The sequence below is a fragment of the Elephantulus edwardii genome, unplaced genomic scaffold, assembly GCF_000299155.1.
Source record: "Elephantulus edwardii isolate Elephantulus edwardi_28Jun2011 unplaced genomic scaffold, EleEdw1.0 scaffold00103, whole genome shotgun sequence".
Classification (NCBI taxonomy): domain Eukaryota; kingdom Metazoa; phylum Chordata; class Mammalia; order Macroscelidea; family Macroscelididae; genus Elephantulus; species Elephantulus edwardii.
Genome location: NW_006399853.1, coordinates 359412 through 376385, shown reverse-complemented (window position 1 = coordinate 376385; position 16974 = coordinate 359412). Strand labels below are relative to the sequence as shown.

The 16974-nt window shown below is 46.0% G+C and overlaps 1 protein-coding gene across 2 annotated transcripts in view; it reads left to right on the top strand.

The window, feature by feature from the left end:
* The window catches only part of LOXHD1 (lipoxygenase homology domains 1), a 165671-nt gene that overhangs the window by 103038 nt on the left and 45659 nt on the right, over positions 1-16974 (top strand). For both annotated transcript variants that reach the window (XM_006891689.1, XM_006891688.1), the window contains 5 exons: positions 4868-5028; positions 7190-7294; positions 9437-9565; positions 10792-10956; positions 11882-12063. In XM_006891689.1, coding sequence (XP_006891751.1) covers positions 4868-5028; positions 7190-7294; positions 9437-9565; positions 10792-10956; positions 11882-12063 — 742 coding nt within the window. The remainder of the gene's footprint in view (positions 1-4867; positions 5029-7189; positions 7295-9436; positions 9566-10791; positions 10957-11881; positions 12064-16974) is intronic.

The window sequence follows — 16974 nt, the reverse complement described above, 5'->3', positions numbered from 1 at the left end:
TTGTCTATAAAAAGAAAGGTAAATGCTTTTGTCTTTGTTTTATAGTTTTAGAGATTTATGTCTGTTTAAAATGGAGTGAGATGGTATCTCATTGTGGTTTTGATTTGCATCTTTCTGATTGCCAGTGAGTTTGAGCATTTCTTTAAGTGTCTGTTGGTCCTCTCACCCCAGTAGCAGTAGCAAAGTTTAACAGGACAGCAAGCAATAAATGCTGGAGAGGATGTGGAGAGATTGGAATTCTCATGCATTGCTGGGGGGATTGTAAAATGGTATAAAACCACTCTGGAAAACAGGTTGGCAGTTCCTCAATGAGACGAACATAGAAATCCCATATGATGCAGCTATTCCACTGCTAGGAATATACCCCAAGGAAATGAGAGCTTCCCTCCCATGAAGGGAGATTTGTACACCTATGTTCATAGCAGCATTATTCACAATAGTAAGAAAATGGAAATAGCACAAATGTTTAAAATGATGTAACTGTGGTCTAATGAGTATAAAAGAAATTCCTTAAAAGTAGAATAAAAAGAGATATGTGATAGCAGTTTTGCCCAATATAACTTTTTATTTTTAATTTCTTGACTAAAGCTACCATGGGCATTGATTATGGATTCAAGTAACAGTAAATCTTTGACAGCTTCAATCTCTTCTCCATCTGCCATAATTTTGGCTACTGGTCCACTATTGAAGATTTTTCTTTTCTTGGTGTTGAGATACAATCCATAGTGAAGGCTGTCATCTTTGATCTTCTGCAGTAAGTGCTTTAAGCCTTCTTCACTTTCTTCAATCAGAAAGGTTGTGCCATCTGAATAACATGGGCTGTTGATGGATCTTCCTCCAATCCCGATGCCACATTCCAAACATGTGAAGAGTCTTTTCATTCCATTTGCCCATTTTGTTACTGGGTTATCCATTTTGGTTGAGTGGTGTTTTGAGTTCGGGTTTTTTTTTTTCCTTGTGGGGGCCCTGTAGTATTCTGTAAACTTTAGTTATGAGACCCTTGGCTTGGATGTCATTGCATTTGTTTTTCCCCAGCCTGCAGGGGTGTTTTTCACCCTGTTGGAAAAAATTCTGTATGCACGCATGGACTTGATTTTAAAAGATCCCATTTGTTGATTTTATTCTCTCCCGGTTGCACATTTCTGCCTATATTTGAACAACCGTTCCTAGACCTATCTGTAGGTTTCATATGAGCATAATTAAGTGTTCAGACATTCCATTCTTCTCAATGTTAGCCATAATTTATTATGATCCATACAGTCAAATGCCTTTGCATAATCAATAAAACACAAGTAAATATCTTTCTAGTATTCTCTGCTTTCAGCCAAGATCCACCTGACATGAGCAATGATATCCCTCATGCCACATCCTTTTGTGGATTATGTACATTGACCTTGTGTAAGTGGCGTAATGGATGTATCTGTCCCAGAACACTTATCTGCCTCTTTTCTCCTTGGAAATCCTTTGCATCTTCCCTTCTCTTTCCAATACTCAGAGATCTGCCTGAACACGGCTTATACCTGGAGAAAGGGTACCCCTAATCTCTGGCTAAAGCTTTAAGGTATACTTGTTTGTTGTGTACGGACAGAGATTAAACATACATCCAGTTGCGGGCCGGTCGGACGTGGCTTCTGCTCTGATTCCATCTGCCCAACAGGCAGGTCCTGAGAGGAGCACTGCCTGTTGGGGCTGCAGTTTTGTGCATCTCGAGGGGTTATTGAAGGGGGAACAGAACCACACGGCTTGAAAGCCAGACTGTGATCTTCTCAGGGCATTCATCTCTTTGTGGGTGTGGGTGGGCTTGTGACTGTTGCTTCCTGTCTTCCTGCCTTTCCCCCTCTCTCTGCCTCTTTGTCTATGAGATGTGCTCCCTCCGCCTTTGTCCTCCACCCTCCCACATTCATTGTCTCTGCCTCTGCCCTGACCTCACCTCTTTATTTCTGTCTCTCCCTTAATTGGCTATAATTTAGAATGAAAGCCTTTTATTCATATGTTACTCTATTGAATAAAATGTTAACTTTCTCATTCAAACATTTAAAGGCTAAGAAGTGAAACTGTATACATTTTTCATTTAAACACTAACTTAATTGCAATTTAATTTATAACGCCCCACATTGAACTGCTCATGCCCTTTAAACCCATACCCATCAATAGTAAATTGTACATCCCACTCCAACTGAGGCCAAGGACTGAGATAATGTTCTCTCATTGTGTCCTTCTAACACTCTGAGAATCAGAGGTCATGAGGACTGCAGGGAAGAGTGAGGAGGCTCCCGTGAGGTGAGACCTTTAGCCCCTGCTGCTCCCCCATCTCCAGACTGTGTGACCTTTATGCTAGTGAGTAGAAATGGGGGTGAGGACTAGCTGGAGTAGAACAGCTCTAACTTAGAGATTGGCTACATTCTCAGACCCTTTGACTTTTTCAGTGGAGCTTACAGGCCCAGGGGGACTGCCAACCCCATAGCCTCTAAAGACCCCGGTCAAGAAGAAAGCAAAAGCAAGAAAAAGAAAACAAAACCAGTAATGTTAGAAAATTCTTACTCCGAGCTTACCTTGAACTAAGTACATTTCTAAGCACTTTCAATGTTGAGCACATTTCATTCTCATGACAATCTAGGAAATAAGCAACATTAGCCTCATTTAACAGGATGGTGAACTTGAGGAACAGTAAGGTTACCACATAAAACAGAGACTCCCTGTTAAATTAAAATGTGAGATACACATCACATAATTTTTTCAGTGTAAGTATGCCCAACACTATATGGTACATGTTGTTGTTATGTGCTGTCGAGTTGCCTGTGATTCATAGCAATCCTATGTACAACAGCCCTAAACCCTGTTCTTTTTTTTTTTTGTGTGTGTGTGTGTGTGTACTGTCAAATCAGATCTGACTGGTACAGGAGGATATTGCGCCTCCTTCTCCGGCAGAGTGTCTGGTGGATTCGAACCGTGTTCCTCTGGGATTGCAGTGCAGCTTCTTGCCACTAGGCCACCAGAGCTCCCCTAAACCCTGTTCTATCCTGTGCCAATCTCACTGTCTCTGACACACCTACCCCAATTACCCCAGTCACTGAATCAATCCACCTCATAGAGGGCCTTCCTCTCCTGCGCCGTCCCTCCACCCTCCCAAGCATGATGTCCCTCTCCAAGGGCTGGTCCCTTCTTGCAACATGTCCAAAGTATGTCAGATGAAGCTTCAGAATCCTAGTCTCCAAGGAGTAACCTGGTTTCATCCTCTCGAAGACAACCCCTTTGCTCTCTTAGTAGTCCATGGTATATTCAGTACTCTTCTCCAGCACCACAGCTCAAAGGCATCAATTCTCCTTCTATCATCGCTAGACATTGTCCAGTTTTCTGATGCATAGCAAATGATTGTAAAGACCATGGCCTGTATCCAGCACATGTTAGTCTCCAGACTGACATCATTGCTCTTCAGTATTTTGGAGAAGTGGACTTTCCCTATGCAATGGTACATACTTCTATTGAAAAAAGTATTCCTCGTTTATGTGAAATGGAAATTTCACAGTCTTGTAATTGTATTTGCTAAGGCTGGCAGGCCTAGCACAGAGAAGTAAAGAAACTTTTCATAGTTCACACAGCTGTAAGTGGCAAATCCAAATCCAGTCTTGGCTCCAGAGGCTTCATCTTCAATTACCTCATCTCCTGCCTCGTCTACCCCTGGTTCTGCTCTCCCTTCTCTGCAGGTGCCTTCGCTGTGCAGGCTATGCTGACCTGGACCTCCCCTCCTCTGATGGTCCCTGCTATGTGTTGTGTGAGCTCCTTTAGCCCCAGGCTATGTAAAAAATAAAAACCATAATGAAGTTATTCCATTAAAATTCATTAATTAAATGCTTACATGCTTGTAAACAGCTTCAGTTTGCTTGGCTCCACAATCAACACTCTTGGCACTCCTGATAATATGCCCAAAGTATGTGAGACAAATTGTATTGGGAAAGTCTGCTGTCAGAGGCCTCTGCAGAGTACTGAAGAGCAATGATGTAAGTCTGGAGACTAAGGTGCACCTGACACAGGCCATGGTCTTTGCAATCACTTGTTATTCATCAGAGAGCTGTACAGTGACTGAGGATGATAGAAGGAGAATTGATGCCTTTGATCTTTGGTGTTGGAGCAGAGTGTTGTATATACCATGGACTGCTAAGAGAATGAACATGTTCATCTTGGACAGAGTTAAACCAGGCTGCTCCTTGGAGGCAAGGATTCTGAAGCTTCGTCTGACATACTTTGGACATGTTGCAAGGAAGGACTAGTCCTTGGAGAGGGATGTCATGCTTGGGAGTGTGGAGGGATAGCGCAGAGAGGAAGACCCTCAATGAGATGGGTTGATCCAATGACTGGGGTAATGGGGATAGGCGTGGCAGAGACAGTAAGATTGGCACAGGATAGAGCAGGGTTTGGGGCTGTTGTACATAGGGTCACTATGAGTCACAGGCCACTCGACAGCACATAACAGCAACAACAATGTGCTGAGCACTTGTTACGCACAGCGTTTGCTATGTGTCTGTTCTGAATAGCAGATTAATAATAGAAAAGGTCCTAGAAGCCCATTTGACCCTTTCTTTCTAGACATGTCCAGGCAATATGACCCTGATTGAAAGTCTACTATGTGCCAGGTACTGATTCATGGGCAGTGTTAATCACGTCTAAACTGTTTACATATTTATATTTCACCCCAACCAAGTGATTCCAGTGGGGGGGAGGAATTCCAGATGAGAGAGCATCGTTGTAAGAGGTAGAGAGGTGAGCATCTGGGATTCCACTGAAGGACATCTCATTTCTCAGTCTGTAACTGCTCTGCATGAGACAATTCCAGGGGGACGTTCTCAGTATACCTCCCCATACCTCACAGCTACTACTTCCCATGCCAACGCTGGCTGGCGGTGGAGGAGGATGATGGTCAGCTGTCCAGGGAACTGTTGCCGGTGGATGAATCCTATGTGCTGCCTCCAGAGGACGAGGCGGGTGGAGGAGACAGTAACCCCCTGGACAACCTAGCCCTGGAGCAGAAAGGTGCCGTAAGCTCAGGTCGTTCCCCCTTCAACCTCCTTCTTCACTACTCAGGGCCATCTGCTGCTTTGCCCACCCCAGGTCTTCATCTCCCCACCCTCCCCAGTGGGCTATGGACATTTCCTTCCCTGTCAGTGTTTCTGCTGTACTTCCCTTTCATTCCTCCAAGGACAGGAACAGGGAGGTGAGATGGAAAATATTCACACATGCCTAGCATAGGAATGGGAATAAATTATATAAATAAGCACTGAGCGGTCTTATTGTTGTGAATACGGTAAGATAGGGAATAGGATAGGATCCCACAAATCATGGATGCCAAGAGTGAAACCAAGTGTCTCTTTGGAGACTAGGAATTTGAAAGTCCAGCTCACTAATTTTGGGCATGTGGGCAGAAAAGATAAGTCCTTGGAGAAGGACATCATGCTCGGAAGGGTGGCCGGACAGCACAGCAGAGGGAGAACTCGGGTGACATGGATTGATATAGTAACTGGGGAGAAGGAGCTTGGTGTGTCAGAATTAATGAGACTGGTTCAGGACAGGGAAGGGTTCAGAGCTGCTGTGCACAGGGTCACTATGCATCGCAGGCAACTCAACCAATAACATTCTATGACAGGTCTGGAAGCAGGAGTGGCATCCACTTCCTAAACAATATGCCTCTGGAAACTATGAACTTTGATAAATGTTGCTAGTTGTAGAGGGGCTTCAGGCCTTTTGTTCATAGGGTGGATATGAGTCATGCTTGACTTGAAAGTAATCAACAGCAACAACAACAGGATAGAATATTATAAAAGGATAAAACAGACTAGGCTAGGCTAAGAGAGGATGTTGTTTGCAAGTACTGTCGAGTTGACTGACTCACAGTGACCCTCTATGTAACAGACTCAAACCTTGCCCGGTCCTGAACCATCCTCACAATCTCTGTTGAGTTCAGGCCTATTGTTGCAATCACTTTGTAAATCTGTCTTGTGGAGGGTCTTCCTCTTCTTCATGGACCCTCTACTTTCCCCAAGTTTGAGGTCCCCCCCACCAAGAACTAGTGCCTCCTGATATTATGCCCAAAGTAAGTGAGACAAAATTTGACAATCTTTGTCTCTAAGAAGCACCCTGATTATACTTCTTCCAAATCGAATTTATTTGTTATTTTGGTAATCCGTGACAGATTTATTCAGTACTCTTCACCAACACCACAACTCAACAGCATCAATCCTTCTTTGATCTTCCTTCTTTCATTATCCAACTTTCACACACAATAGGATAGTTAGGCTAGGGTACGGTAGGCTAGGATAGGCTAGGATAATAAGAGAAGACATGATAGGAGTAAACAGAGTAAAGTAGAGTATAATAGAGTGGACTGATTGTAGCTCATTCTGATTTAGTCCTGTGCCTTCCTTTCCAGGTACACTATAGGCTTTTTAGACATTTTGTCATAGGAAAAATTTAAGGATAACCTTCAAGAATTCTGTGATGATCGAGCTTTCTTCCCAAGAGTTTCTAAAACTCTTCTTACCCTAGAGAAGCCATATTGGGGCTTCTGGATAAGTGGCCTCAGACCCCACATAGTTGACTCTTCACAATCAAACCCTTAGCCATCAAGTCAATTCTGAGTCATAGCAACCCTAAAAAAATAGAGCAGAATTGCCACATGGGTTTACTAAGATTTTTATGGAAAAGGACTTCCCTATCCTGTAAAGCAGCTGGTGAGCTTGAGCTGCTCATATATTTTTTTAAAATTTTTGTGTGTGTGCGTACTGTCAAATCAGATCTGACTGGTACAGGAGGAGATTGCTCCTCCTTCTCCAGCAGAGCATCTGGTGGATTCATGAGCTGCTAATCTTAGCAGCCAAATGTTTTACTCATTATGCCACCAAGACACCACAGCCACCCCAAGACTTCTCTAACCATTTTATCAACCCAATGGATTAAAATATTTCAGTATGAATAAGAATTGGAGGAAAGTTCATCTCTTTTCATAATAAAGACTACTACAGACCAATCACTGTGGGTCAAACAATGTATAGGTATGGTCAACATGAACATTATGTATTTCAGGAGTCACAGACAGAAGACTGAAGGGGCAGAAGAAGAGTTGTAGTGACTGAGTCAGGGTAAATCAAGGGAGCCCTCCTAACCTACTGCTCACATCTCTGCCCTCCTTTCCTGGCAGATAAATCTACCACTTTCTCAGTGACCATAAAGACTGGAGACAAGAAGAATGCAGGCACAGACGCCAATGTCTTCATCACACTCTTTGGCACAAATGACAACAATGGTAAGAAAGCAAGGCAGGACCGTGGTCCATCACATTCCTTCCTGAGACACTGGAAGAATCAACCGTAGTTTTCAAGAAAATCCTGGTCATGCCTCTGTCTCCTGGCTGATGGTGCACGTGTGCACATACACACCCGTACACACACCAATGGGAGGAAAAAAAATCCCAAACCCCCATTACCATGGTTGTTATTGTGGATTGCCATCAAGTAAAGCACAACTCATAGTGATCCTGTGAACAAAAAACCTGAAGCCTTTCTGTAACTATCGTTGTTTCCCAAAATTCATAAAGTTGCCAGAATCATTTTGTTTAAGGAAGTGGATATCACTCCTGCTTCCAGTGGAGTCAAGGCCAATTCTCAGCACCTTCTATTGGATTTCGAAGGCTGCAAGTCTTTATGGGATGGGAAGGGCTGACTATCTTTCTCCCACAGAGCAGATAGTAGATACAGACAGCTGACCTTTTCATTACCAGTCCAACATGTTACACACCATGATAGCAGGTTTTCTTATCAGAAAAAGCAATCCCTTTTCCCTAAATATTTCCATGATACGTGGCTTGTCTATTTGGGTTGGAGAAGTTGGGTCCTTCCAAATTCTTCCCCCGTCACACTAAATCAATCCAATCTCTTTCAGTTCTTTGCACGCTCCAGTCCTTGGAGCTGCTTCCTCCAATCTACACATGTGGAGAAGCCACGGGAATTCTCGTTCCTTTAACGTTCTCCTCCCTTGGTAGTAATTCCCAATGGTCAGTGTTCATCTAGACCCTCTGGAAGGTTTTACCTTCCCTGTGTCCTTCTGGAGGTGCAAATCTGTTCACTTACCAAAACCGCGATGAGGTTCCCAGTCCAGACAATGCATGACCTCTTCTCTGTACCTTCTGCTCGCATTCTCCTTCCTGTTCTAACATTAAATGAAACCTTAACCTCTTCACTAATTACCTGAGAGATAGATGGTGGATATTCCCAACCCTCAGTGAAATGCAGCCATTGAACATCAATATGTCCTCAGGGTGAAATTTGTTTGTCCTTCTGATAATTCTTGGTGTATTCCATGTTCATTGTCAACACCATAATTTCTAGATGTGGACTTCATAGAGTTAGAACTTTAATGAAATTGATCTTATAAAATATTTGGGACAAAATAGCACCTAAGGTCTATTAATTATTATGTAATAGATTTGATAAGGCAAATAGCATAGAATGAATTCTAACCAGTGCTCCCTGTACAAATATATGATTGCAATAATCACTGAGCCACGGTCAGTATAACTGATGGACCCTAACTAATTATTCTTTCTCTTTGCTGAGGGTTTTCTATGTGTTAGACCTATTTCTTAGCACTTAGTAGTCATTATCTTGTTGAAATCTTCATATCAATCCTATGGGACAGGTACTGAGCCCATTCATTTTGATGCTTGAGGAAACCACGTCTGAGAGACTCAGATGGTAAGCTTGGAACCAAGATCTGTAGACAGATCTTGTCTCTGTTTGCTTAAATCACTCTACCAGGAACTTCTGGATATTAGAAGACCTCCTGGATGAGATGAGTACAGAGTGGGGCTTGAAAGACCAAATTTATACAAGTGTTCAGGTCGTTCATTCATAGGGTCGCTATGAGTCATCTACAACTCGACAGCACTTAACAACAACAACAATCCCTGCTGGAGGACAAATGACTGTATACAAGACAGCTGGTGGGAGGCCTCTGAAGCTATCCCACCTTCGACTCTCCATAGAACCAGAGAATTCTCACATGCTCCATCCCTGCAGGGCATCTTCTGCCTCCTTGGGGACCCTGGGGAGGGTGCTTTGTCGTTGGCTCGCTTCCATGTGGATGAACATGGGGCACATAGAAAGGGGGAAACAATGGGATACAGGCCTCAACACTTCCTCCTTGATGATTAGTCACTAACCTCTTGGTGTCTCCCTTTCTTTAGGTAAAACTTAGATACTAAAACACACACCTCAATAGGAGGTTGTCAATCTCAAAACAGCACACACCCTAGAAAAGCCAAATGGGCTGAGATGCCCGTGATTGATATTTGCCTTGTCTGGATTTAATAGTGTTTGAAAGTTTGATCATTACAAGGAGAGATTCAAAAGGTGCGCCAGGCCTCATGTTCGGGCTATTTTATTGACAGGTATGACTCTTCTGAAGTCCTCCAAGACTAACAGTGACAAGTTTGAGAGAGACAGCATTGAAATCTTCACAGTGGAGACTCTGGACCTGGGAGATCTGTGGAAAGTCAGGATTGGCCATGACAACTCAGGTCTGGCTTCCCTCCAGTCTTTTTCTTCCACTAAGAATATAAACACCTTACACTGCTCCCCAGGGGCTCTAGGAAAGAATCATGGGGTTGGGAGACTTGGAGAGATGAATGCATTTTCTTTCTGGGAATGACCTCCAGGTGTCTATCACCTGCTTTCCATAACAAATAACAATTTCCTCACTTCCTTTACTTCAGCAATGCCCTGTCCACAAGCTGGCTCTGGTGTAAAGGTCTAGGTCAAGGCCTGAGCATGGATTAAGGCTTCCCTTCCACCTTTGTTCATTTCCATGTACAGCTAGATTTGAGAATTCCTCATCTTGCTCTGAAGCCATCAAATCTGACTATGTGTCAGCCTCGTTGGAGGACTTTGTTAAAACCCAGATGGCTGAACTACACGCCCAAAGCTCTCGTTCTGGGAATCAAGGCTGGGATCCAAGAATCTGCATCTCTGACAAGTCCCCAGTGATGCTGATGCTGGTGCTGCTGGTGCACGGATCACATTCTGAGGACCAGTGATCTAGCCAGGCTTAGCTGGAATCCACACATACTTCAAGCAGACACAGGGTGTGCACAAGCTTGCGTTCTCTGAGTGAAGTCAGACTGTTTGTCTTGCTCCTAAAACCACCTCTTATAAACCTAAGAAAGGGACCCTTATCCTAGCACCTGGCATTGGAGCGCTAGAGTTCTTGGCATGGCTGCCATCTCCTCCTTTTAAGCTGGAGGAGTGACTTTCCCATGGAGCTCCAACCTGTCCTCCGCGCTTTCCTTCCTATATCTGTTACAAACCAAGCCAAGGAGCTATGAGTGCTGCCCCTGTCCCGCAGTGAAACAGTCTCTGTTACCCAGGTTTCCTTGGGCATCCCTGGCCTCCCTGCCTCTCCTACATATGCAAATGGTCTTCCTCTTCTCCTCTGCATGTGGTCTTATTGCACTACATCAGACACAGGGCCTTGCCTCTCACCCTTTCAGGCCTCCTGTCATCTGCTCCCCGAGCTCCTTCATTTTTGCTCCTTTCCCTGCCAGCAGCCTGGAGTTGGCCCAGCTTCAGCTGGATGCACATTTTAACGAGAATTCGTTTAACAGTGCTGTGAGCCAGAGGGATGACTCACTTCTGGTGGGGCTGTAGGTATCTGTCACCGAGGAGGAAGAACGTTTAGAGCCCCTGATGGCAGTTTGGAGCCCAGGAGGTAGACAGGCTCCAGCCTTCTGTCTCCACCTCCCTCCAGGAAAGGCTCCAGGCTGGTTTGTGGACTGGGTGGAAGTGGATGCCCCGTCTCTTGGAAAATGCATGACGTTTCCCTGTGGCCGCTGGCTGGCCAAGAATGAAGATGACGGAGCCATTGTCAGGGACCTCTTCCACGCGGAGCTGCAGACGAGGCGGTACACACCATGTAGGAAGCTCGGCGGTCAGGAGCCCATCACCACTACCCCATCCCGCTCAGGCAGGAAGTGGGAGCCAGGCTAGTCTGGGCAGATGTGGGACCCTTGTTCCTCTCCTAAATTCTCTGCATCTTTGGGGACTACTGGCAAGACCCTGTTCCCAGGGAAATGGGATCTGAGACTTGTTCCAACAGCTCTCCAAACTAGATGGAGACAGGCGAGAACCAGCCCTCTCTGTGGTCCACTTTCCTCACTGCAGTACAGAGAAAAGAAGGCAGTAAAGAAGGAAGTCAAAGTCATTGCTTGGAGAGTCACAACTGACTCTTGAGTAGGTTTCTGGAGGCTGTCAATCGCACGGGAGGAGAGGTCCATCTTTCTACATCAGAGCTACTGGCGGATTCGAACCGCCAGAGAGGTACCACTTCTAGATTAGCTGCACAACTTCATCTGGACTACGCCACCAGAAGAAAGAGAAAGGTCTGTTTAGGAGGGGTCGTGATGCCACTTGCCAGGCCTTTCTCCAGTCATTAAAACACGTTGCTGCAAATGATGGCTTTCAGTCATATAGCAGTCACAAACAATTGAAAAAAAAAGTGTTTCTAAGCACGGTCGTGAATTTAAAAGTGTGCGGCAACTTGTTAGTACTCAGTAGTCACCACTGAGTTCGTCTGGCACAGAAACCTCTGTTTTTGCTCAATCTGCTGTTACTAGCTCTGTGATATGACAGCTGCAGGGACCCTGGTCTTGGGGGGGGAGAAAGTACTTAATGGGGACTTGTGCCTGTGGTTGCTAGGCAACCAAAGGACGGCCCAGAGCCCCTAGCATCCGGTTGCTGGGTGGGGGACCTGCACAGTGAGGAAGAATTTCACCTTACTTACTCTCCACTTGGTTTCTGTTCTCACACCCCCTCCGGCTGTTCTCTGGCCACCCTCTCAGTTGTTCCGTACGAGATCACTCTCTACACCAGCGATGTCTTTGCTGCTGGGACGGACGCCAACATCTTCATCATCATCTATGGCTGTGATGCTGTGTGCACCCAGCAGAAGTACCTGTGCACCAACAAGCGGGAGCAGAAGCTGTTCTTTGAGAGGAAGTCGGCCTCCCGCTTCATTATGGAGGTGCCTGGGCTCAACATGTTGCTGGCAGTGAGAGGGAACCAGGACTGAGAGTTGGGGGAGCCAGAGAGAGGGGAGAGAAGGAGCCCTGCCTTTGGCAGGACACCAAGCTCAGAACATCCACGTGACAGTGAGGACAGTGAACCTGGGTTCTCTCCAGGATGGAGGCCAGGATCAGTGGAGTGAACAGGGGGAGAGGGCTTTGGACAGTTGAGGTATAATCTTAGTGGGTCATCCCCAGTGCCACCAGCCAGAACAAATAGACAAATATCTAGTTAGAGCACAGCTTCCAGGATGCCAGTTCTGGGAGCTGGAAGACGTGGTAATTCCACCATAGTTACCACAGGAAGGTGTCTCATAGTGTAGCCAGGTGTGGTACAGGAGAGGCTAAGGTGGGCTTGGGCCTGATGGCGTGTGGTTCAGTGTCTGCTCTTGGTGTGGCTCCCAGCTTCAGGGCATCCCATTGCTTTAACCACTGCATACTCAATGTGTGTCCCTCGTGTGTCTGGCTGAGCGCTAGCCTCATGGGAGAGACGAGTAAAGGTGAGGACCCAGATTCTGCCTTCCAGGGGCTTGTAGTCTGGTTGAGGACCCCAGACCTCCATGCAAAGCTAATGAGAGTCTGGTCATTGTCACAGTCACTGGCTCTGACCTTCATTCGCTAGTGCAACTCTACAACTAGGCTGTAACGATCTTTGGTTAAAGATGGCAAAACTGAGACACAAAGCATTTAATACCGTACTTAAAATTACGAAGCTGGAATGTGGTGGAGGAAGGATCCAAGCCAAGGAAGACTGGCTCTCAACTAAGTGCTCTTGAGCCCTGTAGTGGAATAGCAAGGCGATTGGAAGGAGAGTGGAACACGCTACAGGTATTTAGAGAAGGGATCAGACAAGGGATGTAATACGAGAGGGCTCCCTGGAAGAGGTGGCTCTCAGCTGGGCCTGAGGGATAATCAGGATCAGGGCTCAGGGGCGTTCCTAGCAAAGGAAACAGCATCTCAACAGCCAGAGGAGGCACATGAAGTGAGGTTTGGGCTCCATATGAGGGTGATGAGACTGGAGTAGAGGGCAAAGGTGTCCTTACACATGGGCTCAACTTACAGCGATCCCTCTCTCAAGTACAACAAAACGAAACATTGCCTGGGCGTGCACTCAGGTGTTGGTGTGACCAAGCCCGTCATGGTTACGGCATGCACAGGCTCATCGTTCAGCACTGTGGTGGTGGTGGTGGTGTGGTTGTTACATACTAGGGAGTCAGAACTGACTCAGAGCTGACCTTCCAGCAGGTTTTCAGAGGCTGTAAATCACACGGGAGAAGATTGCTCTTCTTTCTCCGGAAGAGCTGCTTCTGGGTTCACACCCTTTGCCTTTGGGTTGACAGCACAGTTCCATACACACCAGGACAGCAGAGCTCCTGTATGTTTTTGTTGTTTCATTTGTTTTCATTGGCTAATTTTCCAAAGTAGCTCAAGTCCCCCCGCCCCAGTTTGTCTTAATGTAGCAGCTCCGCTTAAATCTGAGCACCTTGGAGGACCCTCCTGGTATTTAAAATACCCGTGGTGAAGCTTCTGGAATCATAGGGACATATAAGCCACGGTAGTATGGCACTGACCAATAAATGGTGGTGGCAGAGATGGAGCAAGCATTAAAGATGAAGTCAGGATGTCCCTGAAGGGGAGGAATGGCACCTTGGTGGGGACTTTGCAAAGGTGCTCCCTGTTTTCTGGTGAAGATGAGGTTCTGGGCCCCTCTCCTTGCTCCTTGGCTGTCTGTCCCAGGGGACCTTCTGCTCCATTTCCATCTCCTCTGGGTGCTGTCAGCACTTGTGGGTCGGTCTGCCACCTCTGCTGAGTGTTTTAACAAGGCAAATTCAAGGGTGAATCATTTGTCCACACCATGCTGACATCTCTTCCACTCAAGATGTCTTGGTGTGTGACTCATCTGCACCCGATGCCGTCAGTGGTTGAGAGCTGTGATTACAGCTCAGCATGACTTCCGGGGACTTTTATCAATGAAGTCCCCACTAACAGGCAGAATTTGCCAGTAATTTGTTGCCTTTTTTTTTTCCTTTTCAAATTTAGCTAGATCTTTCGGGGGGTGAGGAGGGGGAAGTAGGGGAGTGTAGAAAACAAATAAAAAAGGTTTGTCTCTGAGAATCTATCCCTCTACCTGCCTCTACCCCTGGTTACTTCTCTTTTCTGATTGAACAGCAAGTAGGCATAGGAGGGCTCTGGATTTCAGGTCCATAACCGTGAAGTCAAGGTCTTCTCAGCCATTAAACTCTCAAGCAGGCCACTTCCTCACTCTGCAGCCTCATTCAAAGACCAAGGAGTTGGCCAGAAAAGCACACAAATGGCTAATTTTGTTGTGCACTCCTCATGCTCCAGACCCGTGGGTGATACAAATGGTTTGTACTCAGTTCCTAGCTGAAAGGTTAGCAGACCTGCCCAATGGCCGAGTCCCTAGGATATTGTGCTGCCAATGCAAAGGCCATGCCTCTCTGCTGTCTGAATCCGCCAGAGGCTCAGAGGGAGAAAGACAATCTCCTCCTGTACGGTTTGTGGTCTCAGAAACCCACTAGAGCTGTGAGTCGGTTCTGACACAACAGCAGTGAGTTGTTATTGTTATTTTTTTTAAACAAGTAACATGATGGAAGAAAGTCCCAGAAATCGGCTACCTTAATGCCTTGCTGTTGTCTGGTGTGACCAACTTAATTTTTGACTCATAGAAACATCATGTAGCAGACTAGAATAGAGTAGAACCGCCCTCATAGGGTTCCCTAGCTTAAAATTTTCACAGAAGCAGATTCCCAGTTCTCCTCTGGAGCCACTGGGTAAGTTCAAATGGTCAGCTCTTTGGTAACTGTTGCCACATGTGGGCTCTTTCCATAAAGATTATAGCCATCAACCACACCCCCTCCCCGGCCAGTCCCACTCTCTAACATGTGGGCCTGCCAACAATCAGAATCCACATGACCATGGACTTGAGGGTTTTGGGTGTTTTTTTGTTTGTTTGGGGTTTTTTTGTTTGCTTGTTTTGTTTTGTTTTTTCCCCACATGCCAGCCCAGTGCCAAGCCTCCGATGGGTTTCGACTCATTTCATTCTCACCGCAATTCCAAGGGTTAAGTGTTAACCATCATCTCATTTTATAGACGAGGAAGCGGAGCACAGGAGGGTTAAGTAACTTGCTCAAAGACATCATAACAGAGAACAGCAGAATCGGGATTTGAACTCCCACATTTCTATTCCAAAACCTTCTCTGCCTTGGAAATCTTGACTTCTTGGGAAAGGACTACGGTCTCTCCTAAGGCTCGCATCCTCAGAGTCCATCTCAGAAGCCCTCTAACCCTGGCCAGCAGTCCCCTGAAAGGCTTCCTTGCTTCTGAGGGTTGGGCATGAGGTGATTACTCCAGTATGAACAATCGAGTAGCAGGATGACTAAGATTACAGGAATCACTTTGAGGCCTTAGGTTAACACGTCTTGAGCCTCAAAGAGATGAGCCAGGGAAAAGGGAATAGGGGCCCCTGAATGGAGGATGACAGTGCAGATCTTTACTCCTGGGATGTGTTGGCAGATCTGGGTCCCCCGGGGAGATTCTGCCAAAGATTTTACCCAGAGCTTCCTCGTTCCTAGTCTTATAAAGAGCAAGGCTTTCTTAGAAATGTCCAGCATCAACCTGGAATCATTCAGAGAGCCCCAGGGCATACACATTCTCCCGAGGGTCATTTTGGACTTGGAGTCTCACTTCTCTGATAAAGTGTGTGCAGGCGGCCAGCAGCTTGCAGGGGAGAGTACAACCGCTTTGTGTCCTGTTAATGCTCAGAGCTTCCAGCATATGGGACTCTCCTGGTCACTCAGAATAAGAGAGAAGTTGACAGAAAGATATCTTAGACCTAGATGTGACCTCAGGGCATCGCCTTGTCAACTTTTGCCTTCAAACCCTAGTCTCTCCACTTCATAAGCAGGGAAGTTGAGGACTTGTACCTCATGCCCTCAAAGTACCAATTTGTCCCATTGGGGAAGTTCAGGACTTGGAGGGTCATGTGGCTTGTTGGAATGACACCTCCCACCCTTGACTGCTACCAGTGGGTGGATATGTGGAGAGGAGAGGAGCCTTTGGTTGAAGGCTGCTCAGTTCATGCAGAGGTTGCATCTGTTCACGACTATGAGAACTTCCTCTCCTTAGATGAATGACTTAGACAACCAGTCAAACACCTTTCATTCGTCAGGAGCCTCCATCTTCAGGAGACATTCTGAGCTGATCATTCTGCCTTGTTCATAACACCTGAGATCTTGGTGGAAGATGTTGGCTAGGTAGCCTGATCTATAGAGGAAACATAGGTGTATAGCACCAACCCACCACCGTGCAAGCATTTGTACCAAACCTTGGGGCATAAATTTTATGAAATAGCCATGAGTCAGGACGCCTAGTTAGTACTGTATTTAGAGTCTGAGTGGTGCAAATGGCTAACACGCTTGGCTGCTAACTGAAAGCCTGAAAGTTTGAGTCTACCCAGAAAGTCCTGATGATCTGCTTCTGAAAAATCACCTACTGACAATCCTATGGAGCACATCTCTCCCACTTCCCGACACACACAGAGTTGCTGTGAGTAGGGACTCACTCAGTGGGAATTGGTTTAAGGGTTTCTTCCCCTTTGGTTCTTATAGCTTGGGCAAGACCATCTTGGCAAGAGAAGAGAATATGTCAAAACAAACTCATCTTCTGATACCTAACTTGATTCTCAAATAGGGAATGAGTCACTCCAGAGATAATACGGAAAGAGTATTGGGCTCCATCATAAAAGAGTTCTGGAATCGAGGCTGTAAGTGGGGAGAGGGGAAGTGCACAGAGAAGAGTGTGGTCCGGCCTGGCCAGACATAGGAGACACTACACATAAAGTTCAGAGATGT